Source organism: Leptopilina heterotoma, unplaced genomic scaffold (assembly GCF_015476425.1).
Source record: "Leptopilina heterotoma isolate Lh14 unplaced genomic scaffold, ASM1547642v1 Lhet_74, whole genome shotgun sequence".
Classification (NCBI taxonomy): Eukaryota; Metazoa; Arthropoda; class Insecta; order Hymenoptera; family Figitidae; genus Leptopilina; species Leptopilina heterotoma.
The window spans coordinates 497,666-516,820 of record NW_025111173.1 but is presented as its reverse complement, the minus strand read 5'-3'; the positions used below and the strand labels follow the sequence as shown (position 1 = coordinate 516,820).

Sequence of the window (19,155 nt, the reverse complement as noted above, 5' to 3'; positions counted from 1 at the left end):
AACTTTCAAAAGTCCCGTTCAAATCTGGATAAAATTTAAAAATAATCAAATATAAATTTTAAATAAATTTTGTTTTTTATATTTAAAAATTAATAAAAATTGCTGTTTAGTCATCTAGACAAATAAATTATAATATTTGAACTGATAATTTCATTACTTGTATCAAATAATGTTTATTTTTAATATGTTTGAAAAAATATTTTTTAATTTCTAACAATTTATGCAAAATTCTTTAAAGAAATTCTTTATTTTTCAAGATTTTTAAAAATTGGTATATCTGAGAAAATAAATTAAGAAAACTGAAGATTCTAATTGAGAGGTTCAGAAAAGTATATATTATATTTTACTTTCTTTCATCACCACATCGACAATAATTTGAGGTTTGGTTATTGAAAGTGTTTATTTTACTATTATGTTTTGTTAATTAATTTTACAGTTTGTTCAAAAAAATTAGATGCAAGAATTCGTTCAAATGAACGAAATTTAAATAATTCAATTTTTATTAGAACAATTTTGCGTAGCTGTAAAAAAAATAGTTTCAAATATAAGTAGAATTTAGGTTTTTAATTTTTATTACATTCAGTAATTCATAAAACCAAATATTTCGCTTACAAATAAGAATTTTCTCTATAAAATTATATAATTTTACTTTATATGCAATGTAAAAATAATATTTTTTATATTAAAAGTATTAAATCGTGTTGTAAAATCAGCATTATTTTTACGCATTTTTTAAATAATTACAAATTACAATTGATTTATTTATTTTATTACAGGTTTTTTTCATACATTTATTTAATAATTAGAAAGGCTTAGTGGAAAATTTTTAAAATCTTCTTACTTATTTGTTTCGCGCAATTGAGCAGATGAGTTACAAATCAAAGAATGTAATTTATTATTAATTTAAACCTGAATATAATAGTCCTTTTTTGACATGCAATTTAATGTATTTAATTTTGAGGTTAGGTCACTATTTACTTATTCTTTCTGTGCATAATAAGGAAGGGATCTCTCAAGATTAATAACTTTTTCCTCATTTGTACTCTTTTTCTCTCTAAATTTAAACTCTGAACCTCCAGTTTTCTCAATTTTATTATATATTTTTATTAAAATAATTTAAATAATTTTTTAAAAAATATTGTTAGTTCTAAAAAATTCTTATTTTATAAAATTTGTATTTTTATAAAAATTGTTAAAAATTTGTATTTTTGAGAAAAACTAAACAGAAAAAAATTTTGTTTTTTTTAATTTTGTATAATTCTAATTTTTATAATTTTTTAAAAACAGATATTTTATTTTCAAATTTTTTTTTAATTTTAATTTTATCGTGAAAATAATTTGTTTAAAAAATTATGATTTTCAAGTTTTTAAAAATGTTAAAAATTTTAAAAAATGGTCCAATGGTTAGAAAAGTAATTTTTATTTTATAAAATTTAATAAAATTTTGAGATTTTTGAAAAAAATGATGAAATATAAAGATTTTTTTATGTAATTGCAGACAGTAAAAATATATTGAAAATGTTAGTAATCTTTTATTTGTATAAATACTGTAATTGACAATTTTTTTCATAACATAAAATTCAATGTTTGAAAAAAAATTACTACTTGATAACCTAAGCATGGAATAACACGGAATAGGAAAATTAGAAAAAAATCTGCAAGTTTCTATCTGCTTTTGGTCAGAAATTAATAAATATCAACAATAATTTATTTGAACAACGGTTAAAATGTTGTATTCATAAAATCTCTGCATTTTTTATGAATTTGCTTAGATAATTGAAAAATTAGAAAAAAACTACAAGATTCCATTTGCTTTTGAACAAAAGCGACGGATTATAGAAGAGGATATAACCAATGTAATGCAGATGCGCTACGTGGCTTTCTACGATCCGTCGGTTAAAATACAGCTGAGAACGAACTTTTAGAAGCAGCCGCACGGACCCAATTGGCGGCGCTCGAATCAGTGCAGTGACTTGTGTACACGCTGTCGGTAACTCCGTGGATTAAAAACAACGTATATTTTATTTAAAAACGTTGTTTTTTATTGTTTTTACTCATTTTTTTTTCATAAATTCAAAGATTATACTTTTTTTTATTATTTTCTACCATTTTTTGTGTAATTTTCGAAAAAAAAATCAGATCTGTAATATAAGACGACTGAATAACATGTCCTTAAGTAATTTTCATATGCTTCAATATCTTAAAAATGTTTAAATAAAATATTTCAAATATCCAAGAGAGCAAAGAATTTTAATATCCTACTGATATCGTAGGATATCTAAGATATCTCCTATAGACATCTTGAGATTATTCATTAGTCTTTGGAAATTAAGATATCAATTAGCTGTAATAATGTTATTTATGGACGTCCTACAAATATCCTAGGGATACCCTAATTGTATAGAAATGGGGAACATCCTTAGAAAATATGCAGGGTATTTTTAAATATCACCTAAGTAACACATGACATTACAGTAATGTGACCGCAATGTTCCATGTAATGTTATTAATATACCAATGTAACATCAAATTGAAAAAAGGTGTATCATACCGTAAATAACCTAAACTAAACTATGTTTACACTAATGTGATATTTTAAGTTATTGAATAGTTACATTACATGGTAATATTACTGTAATATTGCAGTAATGCGAAAGTATTATCTTAAAGAAAGATAAAAACAATTCTTCTTGAATGGAATTTGGTAATCTTTTTCGTATTATTACTGTGACATTACTGTAACACTACTGTAATTATACCTAGTATATATTTTATATACAAATATTATTTTTCAATTGTAAAAGTAACTTTAAAATTTGTATACATTATACTTGCATTTTTTAAAGGAATTTATGTAGATAAAGTCTTGTAAAAATATCAATTCTATAAAAAATTTGATACAAATAAGCCTATGAAAAAAATTTAAATTTTTTGGGACATATAAAAAAGTTGGACAAATCACAAGTGATTCATTTGGACGAAACGAACCGTTAAACGAATTAATTAAGAATAATATTACTTCAAAAAAAGAATAATTTTATAATTTAATACAATAAAAATTAACAAATCTATTTCTTATTATTAATCATAAATACTCACATTGAATAATATAACAATTAATTAGTCATAACAAACTTTATAATAACAAAAAATTGATTAAATTTAATATATTTTGGTAATAATTTGAAAAATTATTTTATAAATCAAACATATTTTATTTTTTAGTTTCGAATATTTTCTTTTCGAAAATATCCTGTTAAAATCAAATAATTAAAATGAAGTATTAAATTTAATTAAAGTAATCCTTTTTTGAAATAAATAAATGACGGGTTCCACGTTAAGTGACCCAGGTCAAAATTTTAAATGTTTGGGATCGGGTAAAAATTTTGCAGAAACAGTAGTCCTATTAGATACAATTAAAAATACCAAATATTATTAATTTATTTAAACAAATATAAAAACTGGAGGGGGTCAAAGTTCAAATTTTTGGTCTAACATTGAATATTTGAAAAATTTGTAGTTTCTTTAAAACAAAACGAAAATACGTTTTCTATTTTGGGGTTTTCTGCTGTTTTTCAACACTTTCTAATGGTGTAAACAAATGTAAAGAAAAAAATGTTTGACCTTGAAAAATTAAATTAAAAAATAAAATTTCATTTTTTCATCAAATGGACAGTTTTTATTTTTAAAAAAAAATTTTTATCATAAAGGTGAGGTTTTTTCCTAAAAAAAATGTATAGGTCAAAACGTGGGACAAGAACTTTTAACTGGTCAAAATAAACATTTACTTCTGCAATCCACCGCCCCTGCTCGTTGTTGGGCTATATATTGTTTATGACAATTGAAATAAATTATTTTATGCTTTATTAATTATCTGGTGGTCATATTGGATGAATTTAAATTGATTTAGATCATGTGCATCAACGGAATAAGAAAATAAACCTCCTTTTTTTAAAAAAGTGTATTAATTTGTTAACTTTGATTTAAAAAAAATTATAAATAATTAAAATCTCCAAAATCGGCCTCAAAGGATGTCTTAAGAATTTATTCCCCTTTAATTTAAGACAAAGAACACTCAAATCGGTTAAAAATTGTAAGCTATAGACATTTTTTAATAGTAAATTGTAAAAAAAATTCCACTGTGGGACGGTGCACGGCAGAAGTAAATGCTTAATTTGACCAGTTAAAAGTTCTTGTCCCACGTTTTGACCTATACATTTTTTTTAGGAAAAAACCTCACCTTTATGATAAAATTTTTTTTAAAAAAATAAAAACTGCCCATTTGATAAAAAAATGAAATTTTATTTTTTAATTTAATTTTTCAAGGTCAAACAATTTTTTTTCTCTACATTTGTTCACACTATTAGAAAGTGTTGAAAAACAGCAGCAAAACCCAAAATAGAAAACGTATTTTCGTTTTGTTTTACAGAAACTACAAATTTTTCAAATATTCCATGTAAATTTTTGACCTGGGTCACTTGACGTGGAACCCGTCAAATTTAAATATTTAGTTAATAGAGAATTTGAAAATTTTTGTCTCTCATAATAATGTTTTTAAATTTCATCCCTACTTTTTTAAACGAAGATTTTTTTTCTTTTGACTACTATCATGTAATTGTGAATTTTTTATTGCTAGAACAGGAGCAATTGGACGACTTAAAAGATTGGTTTTAAAAATTAACTTCAAATGATTCTTCATATGAAAACAGAATTAATTCTTAAATGTAATTCATGGGTTGGTAAAGAAGGTGGAGAGAGAGAGAGTATTTAAATATTCTGGTAATAAAACTTCAGAAAATTTTTCATTATCACAATTTTTAGTAGAATCAATACTTTTATATATTTTTTCACCTTTAATGTCTAAGAGATTTACCACCCTCTTATTAATATCATCAACGTCAACATTTCTTGGTGCTAAAATTGCACACATTGACAAATCTTTAAATTTTTGTTGTTGTATCAAATGACTATACATTTCTTCAGCAATATTTATATTTCCTTGTTGAATAATATGTTCTGGTAATTCGATGTTATCATCTATATTATTTAATTCGCCATTGACAATTTAAGTAGGAAATCTACCAATTCTTTTTCCTCTGGTAAAGCTCTCATATTTTCTGTTAATGTGTATTTTGTGAAATGTTGCCATAAATTACTATTTTTTATTGATAAATTTATTATTTCTGATCTAGTATCTCGTTCTTTTATCGGTAAAATTTGTCGAAAATCTCCTCCTAGGATTACAATTTTTCCACCAAAAACTTCATTTGATTTCATTATATCTCTTAATAACTCATGCATAACTTCTAAGGCATATTTTTGGAGCTATTGGTGCTTCATCCCAAATAAAAACATCAATATTTTTTAAAAATTGTCCTTCTTTTGACTGAACTTTAATATTTGAAGATGAATCACTGTACAGTGGAACATGTAAGCCTAAGACTTTATGTACAGTTTTCCCATTAGGAAGCAGTGTGGCAGCTATGCCTGTAAATGCCATGTTGCAAACATTTATTCCTTTACTTTTTAATAAATGTCATAAGGTAGTTTATAAAAAAGTTTTTCCAGATCCTCCGCAACCATTAATATATAAGCATTTAGAACTATTAGAAAAAGAATCTTTTATTACTTCAAGTATATAATCAACTATATTTTTTTGTTTAACATTTAATTTAGTATAATTCTGCTCTCCTATCTTTATATATTCTAAAATATTTATATCATCAACCTGCGCAGGGAAATTTTCATCTATATCTAATAAACCCTGAAAATCAGTTAAACAATATCCTTTATTCAATAACATTGATTTTATATTTCTATAAGCTGTTTTTTCAGCTTCAATATTGTCAATTTTTGAATAGTCGTCTGACATTTGACCTTTAAATTTCTCATAAAGTTTTTCCGGTTGTACAGGATGACAATGAATTAGAATTCTTACAAATAATTGTCGAAGTGAATGAGGCATCATCTATAAAGTAGCTTCTTCCATTGTCCTAATTCACTCACTATCATCTTCTATAAGTCCTAATGCCAAACAGGCAGATGTAAAAGATTCATGAATAACTCCATTAACTGTTCTTAAACTTTGGAAAGAAGTTACTCCTTTTACTGTAAGTAACAATAATCTAAGGTGAAACAATTCCAATTAACGTGGATTAACTGAATACATTCTTCCCAATACTTTTTCTTTAAGAATACTTTTTTGCCTTTCAAAAGATTTCTTTATCCACGTATAATGTTCTGGTATTTGTGTATAAAATACTGACGCTTATTAAGTTTAAAAAATCGAGCAATTCTGTATTTTTCTGTAAATCAAAAGAAACATTGTTATTATCTTTCCTTTCGCGAATAATAACATTCTGTTCATTTGGTAAATGTATGGGTAAACATCATGACCCTTGAAAATATATTTATATAAATATTTTACAGATTTAATACTTGAAACTATATCCACATTTATATAACAATTAAATATTTCCGAAAGTGTAGGGCAATATGGAACCACATTAGAATTGTCAACAACAAATCCATTTGGTCGCTCATACGTTTTATTATTATTTCTTCAACGACAACGAACATAACAGTTTTCTTCAATTGTAGTTTCTTCTTGGTAACATTTTGGAAAAATTTTTGAACATTTACCATCAATTAAACACAAATCTCCACAAAGTCCGTGAATGTTATTTTGCATTATTATGTTATGCTAGGAAGGATTAATATTTTCATCAGGAATTTCTGCAGAAATATAACTATCAACACTTTCAACTGTTAATATTTTAGAATTTTCTTTTCATATAACTAACAAATAAATATGTGGTAATCCTCGCTTTTGAAATTCAATAACATAAACATGAGACGTAACCTCTCCAAATAATTTATTGTCAACATAACATTTAAAAGTTGTTTCACCTTCAATGCAAAAGCTCTAGTTACTATATCAGGCCTATCAGGAGCAGTTTGATGGGGGAATACATTTTTCTGTATCTTTTTCCAATTTGGATTACACGTCATTGGAATAAATAAATCTGGTCTACCATGATGACCAACAATAGCCATGGCATCCTGATATTGTTACATCATATTACGAGGTGATCCTATAAAAGTGGAAGGCAATATAAGCATTTTTCCAACATGTACATCATTTTCTAACTCATTATTTTATAAATAATCGATTAATCCTTGATATGTTTCACTTCTCAATTGAGCTTGATTGTTTGCACAAAATCGCAATCTATCTTTCTCTATTTTTGCATAATTGTCAACTACCATTTTTGAAACAATCTTCCTCCATATAAAAATTTATTAAATTTCTTATCTCTCATAGCAATTTTGTATTTACAATAGGCAGACCTAGAAATAGTATTTTATTTTTACTTCTAAAATTACTATTACTACAAAGCATATTAATAATATAACCTTTATTTCCAAGTGGATAAAATATGGGATAGATCCGTGGTTCAACATTTGGATCTAAATTACTAACTGATATCAGTTTCTTTGTAGACTTATTATAAACTGTTACATAAGATTCTGGTATTTGTCCTTCTGAGTTTGTATTGAAAATAGCAGCAACTTCATTGTAACTTTGATAATTATATCTTTTTTATCAAAACCTTTTTTCAACATGAACAATAGTTGTAACTCTGGAACATCTTCATTATTTTGTCTTGCTAATTCAGTTTCTATTTTAATTACTTCTTACATCATCATAAAAGATTTTGTGTATGCATTTTAAGTTCTCATAATATTTTCTATATTTTGTAAAAGTTCTTCGTCTAAATTTTCGTTACTTTTTAATCTATAACGAATTGCTTCTTTAAGTTCATAAATAAATAATTGACCAAAACATGGGTCTTCACCTTTATCAGGATATAAAGCACTATATTAATTTAGTAATAAATTTGACCTTGAATTTTGTAACAAATTGGTCCTCTTCTTGTGTTATTAAAATTAATTACGTTAACATTTAAAGATGCAAAAGAAAAAGAATTATTATTATACTGTCTTATATTCTTTTTAAAATGACCTGACTTTGTATGAAGTCCCTCTAGCAATAATCTTAAATCTTCTGGATTTTGCACTAAATGTAGTATAACACCACCATGACCACAACAATCATTGAAACTGTGCTGTTTGACACTAACTCTTTCATCTTTAAAATGCTTAGCTTGACAATTACTGCAATAATAATTCAATTTTCCTAAATAATTTTCATAAGAATTTGATTCATGAATAATCTTATTTTTTGATATTCTTGACAGAATAAGAGTTAACTTTTGTTTTTAAGTTTCACTTTTTATCTCTCCTGATAGTTTTTCTGAATTTCATTCCTACTTTTTCAAATCTTTTTAATTGGAGAGTTTTTTCTCTTTTTACTACTATCTTGTAATTGTGAATTTGTTATTACTGGAACAGGAGAAATGTCATTTATTAAATCAGATTGAATAGAATTTATATTTTTTAAATTAAAAAAGAGTTTATTTCATTTTCTTTTTTTAATTTAATTTTTTCCCTATTTATTTTTTAATATTTTGCCCGAATATTTTTTCTTTTCATAGACAAGTGATCTACTTCATCTGAAAGATTTACATTTTCAATATTTTTTTTCAATTTTTGTCTGGCACGATAATTTCTTTGATTTTCCGCTACACTTTTTCGAACAGTTTTAAATAAAGAATTTGTTTCCTTTACAATATCATATATATTCTTTATTGTGGGAATGGAAGCAACGATTTTTTCTAAGTGAACAAATTCATTCATATTATCATCATTTGAATCATTATTATTATTATTAAGAAGAGGGTTGTGGACTTAGGACCTTGCAGGTCAACGCCACTAACGCTTGGGTAATCCCTTTACGTTCCCCATAACCACCCCTATATCCGAAGTCCTTTCCACAACAGGAGGACTTCGGCCAGGTTTCTGGTAGAAATAACGGTCTCCCCCAGAAAGAAGTAGCCCGTAATGTGTTCCGGCTCCTTCACAAGTGCAGGGCAGTAACACAAGATGTGTATCGGGGTTTCATATTCCTCTTCACACCTACGGCACTTCGGGTCGTCTAGGATCCCTATTTTGTGCCTATGATAGCGCAGATCACCATGGCCAGTTAATAGCCCTGTTATGATATTTGCCTCTTTTCTATTTAATTTGCGGAATTCCGCTTTCCTCATAGGGTTAATACTACTTCCCATGAGTACCTTGGCTTGTCTACAGCCCTTAGTTACCTGCCATTCCCTTTGGTGTTCCGCAGCTATCCACTGTTTAATTTCCAGTGTCAGGCATTTGTTGGAAACACCAATGGGAGGTCAGGTCCAATAAGTTGTTTTCTAGCCCCTTCTTTGGCTAGCTCATCCGCCCTATCGTTTCCCGCGAATACACTGTGACCAGGGATCCACAGGAGGGTAACGCGGTTCGTTTCAGCTAGTTTGTTAAGTGCTTCATGACAATCACCGACCAGCCGTGATGTTGATACGTATCGTTTCAAGGAGAAAATGGCCGCCTTGCTATCCGAAAGGATAAAAATATCTTTGTTGTGACAATTTTTCAAGGCTTCAACAGCACCATAAAATATTGCCACAATTTCGGCTTGTAAAACAGTAACAGTGGTCCCCAACTTAAAGGAGTGTCTCACTTGGGAGGTTACATGATAGATTCCTGCACCAACTTTATTCCCGCTTTTGATCTATCTGTGTACCAGACTTCACAGTCAGCTGGAACACTTGTCAGTCCATTTATCCAATCTTCTCTACTAGGTATATTAATCCTATACTTTTTGTCGAAGAGGTACAAAGGGACAGTTCTGTCCCTAATCATACTTAGAAGGGGGATTCTCACCAATTTCTTTGGGAGACGCCATCTGCCCACCTCCCTGCGGCCCACAGGACCACTCAACCACAGGGCAGCCTTAACCGCCGCTGCTTTAATTGTAAGGTGTAAGGGTTCTAGCCCGAAGAGGGCACCAAGGGCAGCAGTAGGAGTTGTACGCACCGCCCCCGTTATGCCTCTAAGTAACATCCCCCTTACCCTTTCCAATTCTGTTTGTGCTGTTTTTAGCTCAACTCTACTCCACCAGACCACACAAGCATAGGTCAGCCTAGGGAGCAGAATTGCTTCATAGATCCACAATAGTGTATCCGGTTTGAGACCCCAGCTACCACCAATGGCCCTTCTACATTGCCAAAGAGCAGCTGTAAGTTTCTTACATTTTTCCTCTAAATGCTTTTTCCAAAGCAGTTTGCTATCCAGGATTACTCCTAGATATTTTGCCTGCTCTGTGTATTTGATTTCTTTTCCGGACAGCGTAAGTGAGCACGAGGCTTTCCACTTGTACCGTATGGTAAAGATAACCGCTTCCGTTTTCCCCGGATTTAAAGATAAACCCACCTTCTCACACCATTTATCTACCTGGTTTAACGCCTTTTGGGCCACTTCGAGTATAACTTCAAGGTGGGGACCGCGAACGATTAACCTTTAGAGGGCCGGAAAATTTTTAAAAATTTTACTAGTTTTTTATTAAGTAAAATTAAATAAAAAGTCAATTCGATGAAAATAGTAGTGAAAATTAATGGTGGCCACTATAGTGGCCACCCCGGCCCTCTTAAGGTTAACAAAATGTCATCCGCATAACCAATTACATGGTATCCTGCTTCGGTCAGAATTGTCAGTAGTTCATCCACCACCAAGGACCAGAGCAAGGGTGAAAGAACACCTCCTTGGAGGCATCCAGAGTTGACTGTCCCTTTCAGGACTGAGTCTCCTTTAGTTGATAAGAGGTTCCTGTTTCTTAACATATGACAGGTCCAATCAACCACTCCTGTAGGAATATTAAAAGCTGTCATAGCTCTTTTTATGGATTCCGGAGAGGCCTGACTAAAAGCTCCTTCTATGTCCATAAAAACACCCACAGCAAAGCCCTGATTCTGCAGTTGCCCATCAATTAGGTCTACTGCTCTAGCCAGAGCTGTTTCCGTAGAGCATCCCGCTCTATACGCATATTGATCCTTTTGTAGCGGGAACCGCTCCAAAATCTCACTGCGAATATATCTATCCACCAACCTTTCAACTAATTTTAGGATAAAGGATGTAAGGCTAATAGGACGGAAATCCTTTGGTGAGGTATAACCGTTCTTGCCCGCTTTAGGTATGAATACAACTTTTGTACCCCTCCACGCTATCGGGACATATCCCAGAGTCAGACTCGCCCTAGCAAGCCTTACCAATGGTCCAACAGCCTCATCTATCGCTCTTTGCAAGAGGACAGGGTAGACGCCATCAGGACCCGGAGACTTGTAAGGGCTGAAAGATTCCGTGGCCCATCTGATCCTCTCGGCAGTCACAATCCTGTTAGCCAACTGCCTCCGCGACCGGTAATCATCCTGCGGAAGGTTTGTTGGCGGCTCAGGATCGGATGTGCCCTCCCCAGACCTCGAAAAGCCCGGGAAGTGTTCCTGGACCAGACAAGCCAAGGTTCCATCGTCCGACTCAGAGAAAGTCCCGTCCGGCAACATTAAAGTGCCCAGAATTGCATCAGGGTTCTTAGCGAGCAGCTTATCCAATCTGGCCGTCTCTTTCCCTTTTTTCATGCTAGAGCAGAAAGCATTCCAACTGTCTTGTTTTGCTTTCCTTACTTCATTTCTATAGTCGTCTCTCATTTTCGTAAAATCAGACCAACCATTAGTCGTGCGCCTTTTCTTGGCACGCTTAAAGAGTCTCCTGGTTTCTCTCCTGAGATGTTCTAATCTTTCGTTCCACCAGCACACCTCTTTTCCCGAGAATACTTTTGTCGGTTTGCAGCTACTTTCATAAGCTGCCTTAATAGCCTTTGTAAAATCATTGGCTGCCTCATCCAGGGTCTGATAATCTCTTATCTTACCCGGTAAACCAGAAAGTGTCCTTCGAAGTTCTGAGATATAACTAGCCCAATCCGTCCTTCTGGGATTACGAATCCACTTAGTTTCGGATCGGACCGCAGACTCCACCTCGAAGACTATCTGTGAATGATCAGAAAGAGAAGGTTCATTAGAAACTTTCCATCTTCTTACCTTATTTTCAATGCTTTTGGAGCAGAGAGTGATATCAATCACTTCCTGCCTAAACACATTGCTAAAAGTCGGGGTCGAACCCGTGTTGAGAATATCTAGATTCGTTCCGATTAGATATTCCAGTAGCTCCTGTCCACTCTGGTTGTCCTTTGAGCTCCCCCACACCGTATGTTGTGAGTTTGCATCGCAGCCCAGCAGCAGAGGAGGGTCCCTTTTCCATACAGTAGTCCACCAACCTACGAACTTCAATTGGCGGATTATTTTTATTATCATATGGAAAATATGCCGATCCTACGACCGTCTTACCTATACCCTCCAGGTTAGTTACCACCACCATTAGGTCCCCTGAACACAGATCCAATAGTGGAGTTGCGTTGACACCCTTAGTAAGAATGCACGTTCTGGGTTTGGCAGCTCTGCAGTCCCTGTAACAAACTAGACCAGCCCCACCTAGCCCCCTAATGACACCTCTTACTAACAATGGTTCTTGGATTAGTGAGATGCCTGTGTGCAACTTAGCCATGCTCCTCGTCAGTACTGATTAGGCGCCTTTGCTATGATGCAAGTTAATCTGAATAGCGGAGAGCTTGCAAACAGTGAATTATGTTTGCTCTTCTCCCTCCTCTACAGTGCTTGTGCCGTCACGATCAGGGACAGTTACCTTAAAGGTTATCCGCCCGAAGTGATAGTGAGGCTTAAATTCGAGGGCCTCTATAGCCCTCGCTTGACTTTCAGGGACTTGAGCGACAAGAAGAAAACTCTTGTCACCCCTGTTCGCCACCTGAGACCCATCAACATTCAGCAAACGCCAAGTCGATGTCTTCAACGTGGGGTTGAAAGCCTCCAAATGTCGCAAGACCGTCCGCGCGTCCGCCGTTTCTCCCGGGAACCACGCAGTAGCCTTTACCATTCTTTGGAGCATCTCAACCCCACCAATTTTCAACCTCGCTCCCTCCCAGGGCTCATGGTCGGCCACACATTTTGTCAGCCATTCCACAGCCTCCGGGTTGGAAGCGATGAAGACTCCTCCTCTGCAGAAGGAAGTCTCAAAACGCGGCCACCTTTCGACCGGCTCCTCACAAGTGAGCGTCACAACGGTCTTCCTAAGAAGTCCAAACTGCTCATCTGTAAGCACCACATCTGGTTAGCCCTCGCCACAGACCACCATCGTTAGAGGATTTGTCCTTTGGGCCATTGTTAGCCCAACATTGTACCCCTCTCGCCTGGTACTCTGTTGGACCGACTTTGGCCTTTTTACACCCTCTTTTTTTCCAGAGGTGATGCATCCTGGCTACTCTTTCTCTTCGACCCAGTAGCAACACCCGAGGAAACCGAGTTGTTTACACCGGCTGCTAGCCGTTCTTTCCTTAACCGTTTCTTTTCAGAACCGGTAAGGCGCTTTCTTCTGATTGGGGCCATTTCTACAGCCTCCGAATCTCCTCCCCCACCTAAGACCACATTACCATCAGATCCCGAAGAACCCAAAGGAGCAGCCAAAGAGGAGGGGGGAGACTGACCCACGACTTCAGGGTTCGAGACCGTCACATCCACAACTTCCGAGGAGGTTGTAGACGCAGCCAACGAGACCCTTTTGTCACCCAAATTTAAATTGTTGAATTGATTCTCCATTTGAAGACCCACGAGTAGCAAGGGAAAAGAAAGTCCACTCCTGCAGAGCCCCGCTTGCAGGAGTAAGGCTAATACTACCGGAAGGTCGCCCGGTGTTCCGGAGCCGCCGTTTAAGACAACTCCGTTCACATCACGCCAAGACCAGCCGCCCGCCGGAACCCCAGCCGGATCGCTCCCCCGAGCTTTACGGGATCACTCACCGACCAGTACAATCCCGAGAGACAGACAGGCGGCCGGCCCGTCGTCAGCGACAGATTTGGTAACCCTAGTGCCATTCATCCATCGACACAGCAGAAATATCTCGGATTGGGGGACCGTTTCTTAGTTGGGGCCCCGCAGGCAGTACACCCCTCCGCTTCCAGTGGTGATCATTTCTGATCGCCCAAAGGTTGCTTCCTCACCATTCTTACCCTCTACTCCATGGACCTGGTCTATTGGGCGGTCCCTCCCTTATGAGGAGCAGGCCGCCGCAAACGACCAACGAGGAAAAGAACGGGGTTCACAGGTACTCCCCGATTAGGCCTTTAAGCCACCCCACCAGCTGCAAGGTCCTACGATCCCTAGGGTCAGTTTGAATCATTAACTTGACTTAACAAATTTTTATGCTTAAGTAATCCCTCTTCACATTCTTTTTGAATGTGAATTTTTTTTATTGTATGTTGCTTCTCTTACACAAGGAGTCTTTTTCATTATTGATAACTTCAAACTTTCTTTTATCCGGATGTTGTCGTTGGAATTCTAATTGATTCGTTTGAATTTCTTTAGAGAAAACTTCTACTTTATCTGAATGAAATAAATTTGTAATTTTTTTTCTTTTTGATTTGAGTATGGCAGAATATTGTTGTGTCTTTGAAATATTATTGATTTCCTTTGTACTATTTGAAATTCTTTCACAAGGAATATTTTGATTAATAATTTTATTAGGGTTTCTTTTCCACATAGGAGTTTTTCAACTGGATTCCTTAAAAGATATTCCCAATCATATTTAACAACTAAACGTGGATTAATAGAATTTTTTTAACCGGAAAACGACATAAATGATTGTTTTTAAAAATTAACTTCAAATGATTTCTCATATGACAATAATCATAATAGACAGTGTTTGGCATTTCATTAAAAAATAAAGATGTGGCAAATGCTATAGCAAATACTCCACAATCAACACTGCCTAACGGTTGTTGATGAACTTTTGAAAATACCACTGGTGGTTTAAATGGATATAATCTAATTAAATAGTTGAGTTGATCCTCATTTAAAGATCCTTTGTTAAGACTGTCAAAAATATAAAGTCTTGTTTTATCATAATAAGTGCAAATCCAGTGACCTGATTTGCAAAAACCACCAAAAAGTATTTGAATGTGCCTCTTATTTTTTTCGATTGGAATTATCATATCAAGTACTTGTAAACCTAAAGTGCTTTGCATATTATAAAACGAATCTGACAGTCTTTCTAAAAGCTTTTGAAATTCATGCATATGGTCATTATTTAACATTCCATTTTTATTATCAATTATATCATAATTTTTATCACTTAAACTAATTATTTTTTATTAGTCATGCTTTTATTTCGAAAAATTTACAGATATGATGACAATTACTTTTAAATAAATAAACGTCTTTTTTATTCAAAAGAATTTTTTCAGTTTTCTCTCATTTGTTTTTACTTTCAATTTTTCCAATTCTCTTTATTTTCAATTTTCTTGTAACCAATATAAATTTTCAATTCCAATATAAATTTTCAATTCCAATATCAATTTTCAATACCAATATCAATTTTCAATATCAATTTTCAATTCCAATATCATTTGTTATTACTTCCAATTTTTCCATTTTTCCAATTTTCTTTATTTTCAATTTCCTTGTAAACAACCTTGTAACCACTATCAATTTTCGCAAGTCCAATATCAATTTTCAATTCCAATATCATTTGTTTTTACTTCCAATTTTTTTAATTTTCTTTATTTTCAATTTCCTTGTAACCAATATCAATTTTCAATTCTAATATGAATTTCCAATTTATAGTTTCCATTATAATTCAACATCCAAATTTTATTTTCCTTTCATTCAACACCAATTTCTATTTTTCTTTCATTTAACATTAATTAAAATTGCAAAATGTCAATAAATTTTTTATTATAATTATCTATAGACAATTTTTTTATAGTAGGAAAAAATATGAAAACTGCACACAAAAAAAACTTTATATTGTTTCAATCAATAAATAAATTCAATCACTTTTGTACTACAAAAAAAAATTTCTGCTCTTAAATTCAATCAATTTTCTACTACAAATATTTTTCTGCTTTATCTAGGTATAAATTGAAAAAAAAAATTTGAATTGATTAAGTGGAAATAACTTTTTAGTTTTTATATTAATTTTTTTTATTCAAAGATTTATTTAAATTCAGAATTAAGAGAATAAAGAAAATCAACTTTTGATATATGTTGTGGACATCCTTTTGAAGGTTTCCTATAAATTTTGCAAAGAAAAAATTTTTTTTGTCTTAGTTATAGTCATTGAAAGTCGTGAACACAATAACTCCCGGGATGGGGCTATTTTGTGCATCGAACTTTGTTTTTCTATAATGTTGCGTAAACAATTTTTTTAATCATTTCTGCTTCATGAAATCTTTTGTGTATATATTTGAGAGTAAATTAAAAAAAGAATGACCTAGTAAAATTTTTTTTGTAGATATATTATACAAAAAATGTAAAATAAAGCACTAAAATTTTGCAAAAATCTGGATTTACTAAGAATTAACAATCTTTTTTTAAATTGTATATTACACAGATAGTAAATAAAATTTTTTTCTTTTTTAATATATATTTTATAATAATATACTAATATAATTATAAAATGATCGTTTAAACACTTATAAATAACTTTAAAACATCATTTCAATAGGAGCTTTTTTAATGGTTTTGAATGATATTTTTAAAAAACTTGAAATAAATATTTTTAAGGTTAAATAGATCACAATTTAATATCTAATATGATTTTCAAGTTATTTTAAGAGAAACGAGAAAATAGTTTTAAAACTAATTTGAAAAACTTATAAATATTAATAAATTAATTTTTTCGATTTTTGGAAGACGTATATAAAAGGTAAAAGAAAAACACTCTTTTACTTTTTTATAAAATAGACGACGTTTCGGTGGTCAGGTTCGCCACCATCATCAGGTCACTTTAATAGAAAAATTTTTTTAAAAAAATTAATACAACAAAATTTTGAAAATTTAAATTTAAACAAAAAATAAAAAACAATTTTTACCTAGTTAAAGTCAATAAATAAACATCACGTCAATAAATTAAAAACATAAATAAACGCAATACAACAAAAAAATAAAATATTTAAATTTACAAATCACAAACATATTAAAACGAGTGATTAGTCAAACTGACTGAGCCGGTGACAATTTTCGCGTTATATACAGTCGATGGGGTCAATGACCCGCAATCGAAATATTATGAATTATAACCATTATTTCAATTTATTAAGCAAAGGAAAATAGGAATTACTAAGAAACTGTATATCTTCCTTCTTGTTAATAGTAAAATTATTGCATTTAATATAAATCATCTCAGAAATTAATCGTTTTTTATAAGAAGTTTCATAATCTAAAATTTCTGCATCGTCAAAATTAAAAGAATGATTATATTCAGTTTGATGTTTGTTCACAACGGATTCGAGGTTTTTGTTTTTATGCTCGCTAATTCTTTTTTTCAAAGTACGCTTTGATTCACCAATATATGTTGCAGGGCAACTATTACAATTAAATTTATAAACAATATTATTCCGATCCCACTTTTTTGTCAAGTCCTTTCCTAATTTTATTACAGAGCTTAAGCTTTTTTCCACAATAGGAATAGAAACAAACTAACAATGTCGTTAGTATTTATCAACAACTACCTAAAATCTGTATTCCTTTCAATGATATTTATTATCAATTATCTAATATTTTAAAAAAATATAATTTACTTTCTATTCCTATTGTGGAAAAAAGCTTAAGCTCTGTAATAAAATTAGGAAAGGACTTGACAAAAAAGTGGGATCGGAATAATATTGTTTATAAATTTAATTGTAATAGTTGCCCTGCAACATATATTGGTGAATCAAAGCGTACTTTGAAAAAAAGAATTAGCGAGCATAAAAACAAAAACCTCGAATCCGTTGTGAACAAACATCAAACTGAATATAATCATTCTTTTAATTTTGACGATGCAGAAATTTTAGATTATGAAACTTCTTATAAAAAACGATTAATTTCTGAGATGATTTATATTAAATGCAATAATTTTACTATTAACAAGAAGGAAGATATACAGTTTCTTAGTAATTCCTATTTTCCTTTGCTTAATAAATTGAAATAATGGTTATAATTCATAATATTTCGATTGCGGGTCATTGACCCCATCGACTGTATATAACGCGAAAATTGTCACCGGCTCAGTCAGTTTGACTAATCACTCGTTTTAATATGTTTGTGATTTGTAAATTTAAATATTTTATTTTTTTGTTGTATTGCGTTTATTTATGTTTTTAATTTATTGACGTGATGTTTATTTATTGACTTTAACTAGGTAAAAATTGTTTTTTATTTTTTGTTTAAATTTAAATTTTCAAAATTTTGTTGTATTAATTTTTTTAAAAAAATTTTTCTATTAAAGTGACCTGATGATGGTGGCGAACCTGACCACCGAAACGTCGTCTATTTTATAAAAAAGTAAAAGAGTGTTTTTCTTTTACCTTTTATATACGTCTTCCAAAAATCGAAAAAATTAATTTATTAAATAACTGTGGAAGAATTTACTAAATATTTAATTATAAATATTAATTAATGTTCATTTTTTGAGGTTACGTTGTGCACCGGTAGAGCTTTTAATCGTTTTAATGATTTTAATTAACGTATTTACAGTTTTTTGACAGAAAAGTAAGACAAAAATGTATAAAAATGATAAACAGAATCTTCTTTACTTACTAAATAAAATATTTATGAAAAATATTTGATTTTTTTAAGTGCACAAAATAGCCCCATGGAATCCTGGTTTTTCAGTTTTTTCCACTTTTCTCTTAAAATAATGAATAAAAAGTTAGCGCATTACGTATGTATCATCACAACACAATTGAAAACAAATATCTAACACAGTTTATGAGACACATTAAAACTCTAGAAGATCTGGTATAATTTTTCCGAACTTTCAAAATTTTTTAAACAAATTTTCCGTTTTTAGGAATTTTTTTCTCTTAATTGCCAAAGAATTAAATAATAACATTTAGTGCTCTCTATTGTCATGTAATCAAACTTTCATTTTACAAAATAGCAGATTAAAATAATTCATTTTAATAATTTTTTCCATTAAAAAACTCGCGTGCACAAAATAGCCCCCGGATGCACAAAATAGCCCCAGTTGACGGTATATATATAAATTTCTTTCTGTCTCCCTCTTTCTAGTAACTAAACATAAATCGCTCTCTGTTTATAA

At 31.4% G+C, this 19,155-nt stretch overlaps 1 protein-coding gene across 1 annotated transcript; it reads right to left on the bottom strand.

Annotated features, from left to right (window-relative positions):
• Positions 1-10,741: 10,741 nt before the first annotated feature.
• LOC122510802 lies at positions 10,742-12,564 on the bottom strand. Its single transcript, XM_043625705.1, has 4 exons — positions 12,348-12,564; positions 12,042-12,277; positions 10,809-11,990; positions 10,742-10,756 (listed from the first exon to the last, which is right to left on the bottom strand). The coding sequence occupies exons 1-4, from the start codon at positions 12,562-12,564 to the stop codon at positions 10,742-10,744; spliced, it is 1,650 nt and encodes a 549-aa protein (XP_043481640.1).
• Positions 12,565-19,155: the final 6,591 nt, after the last annotated feature.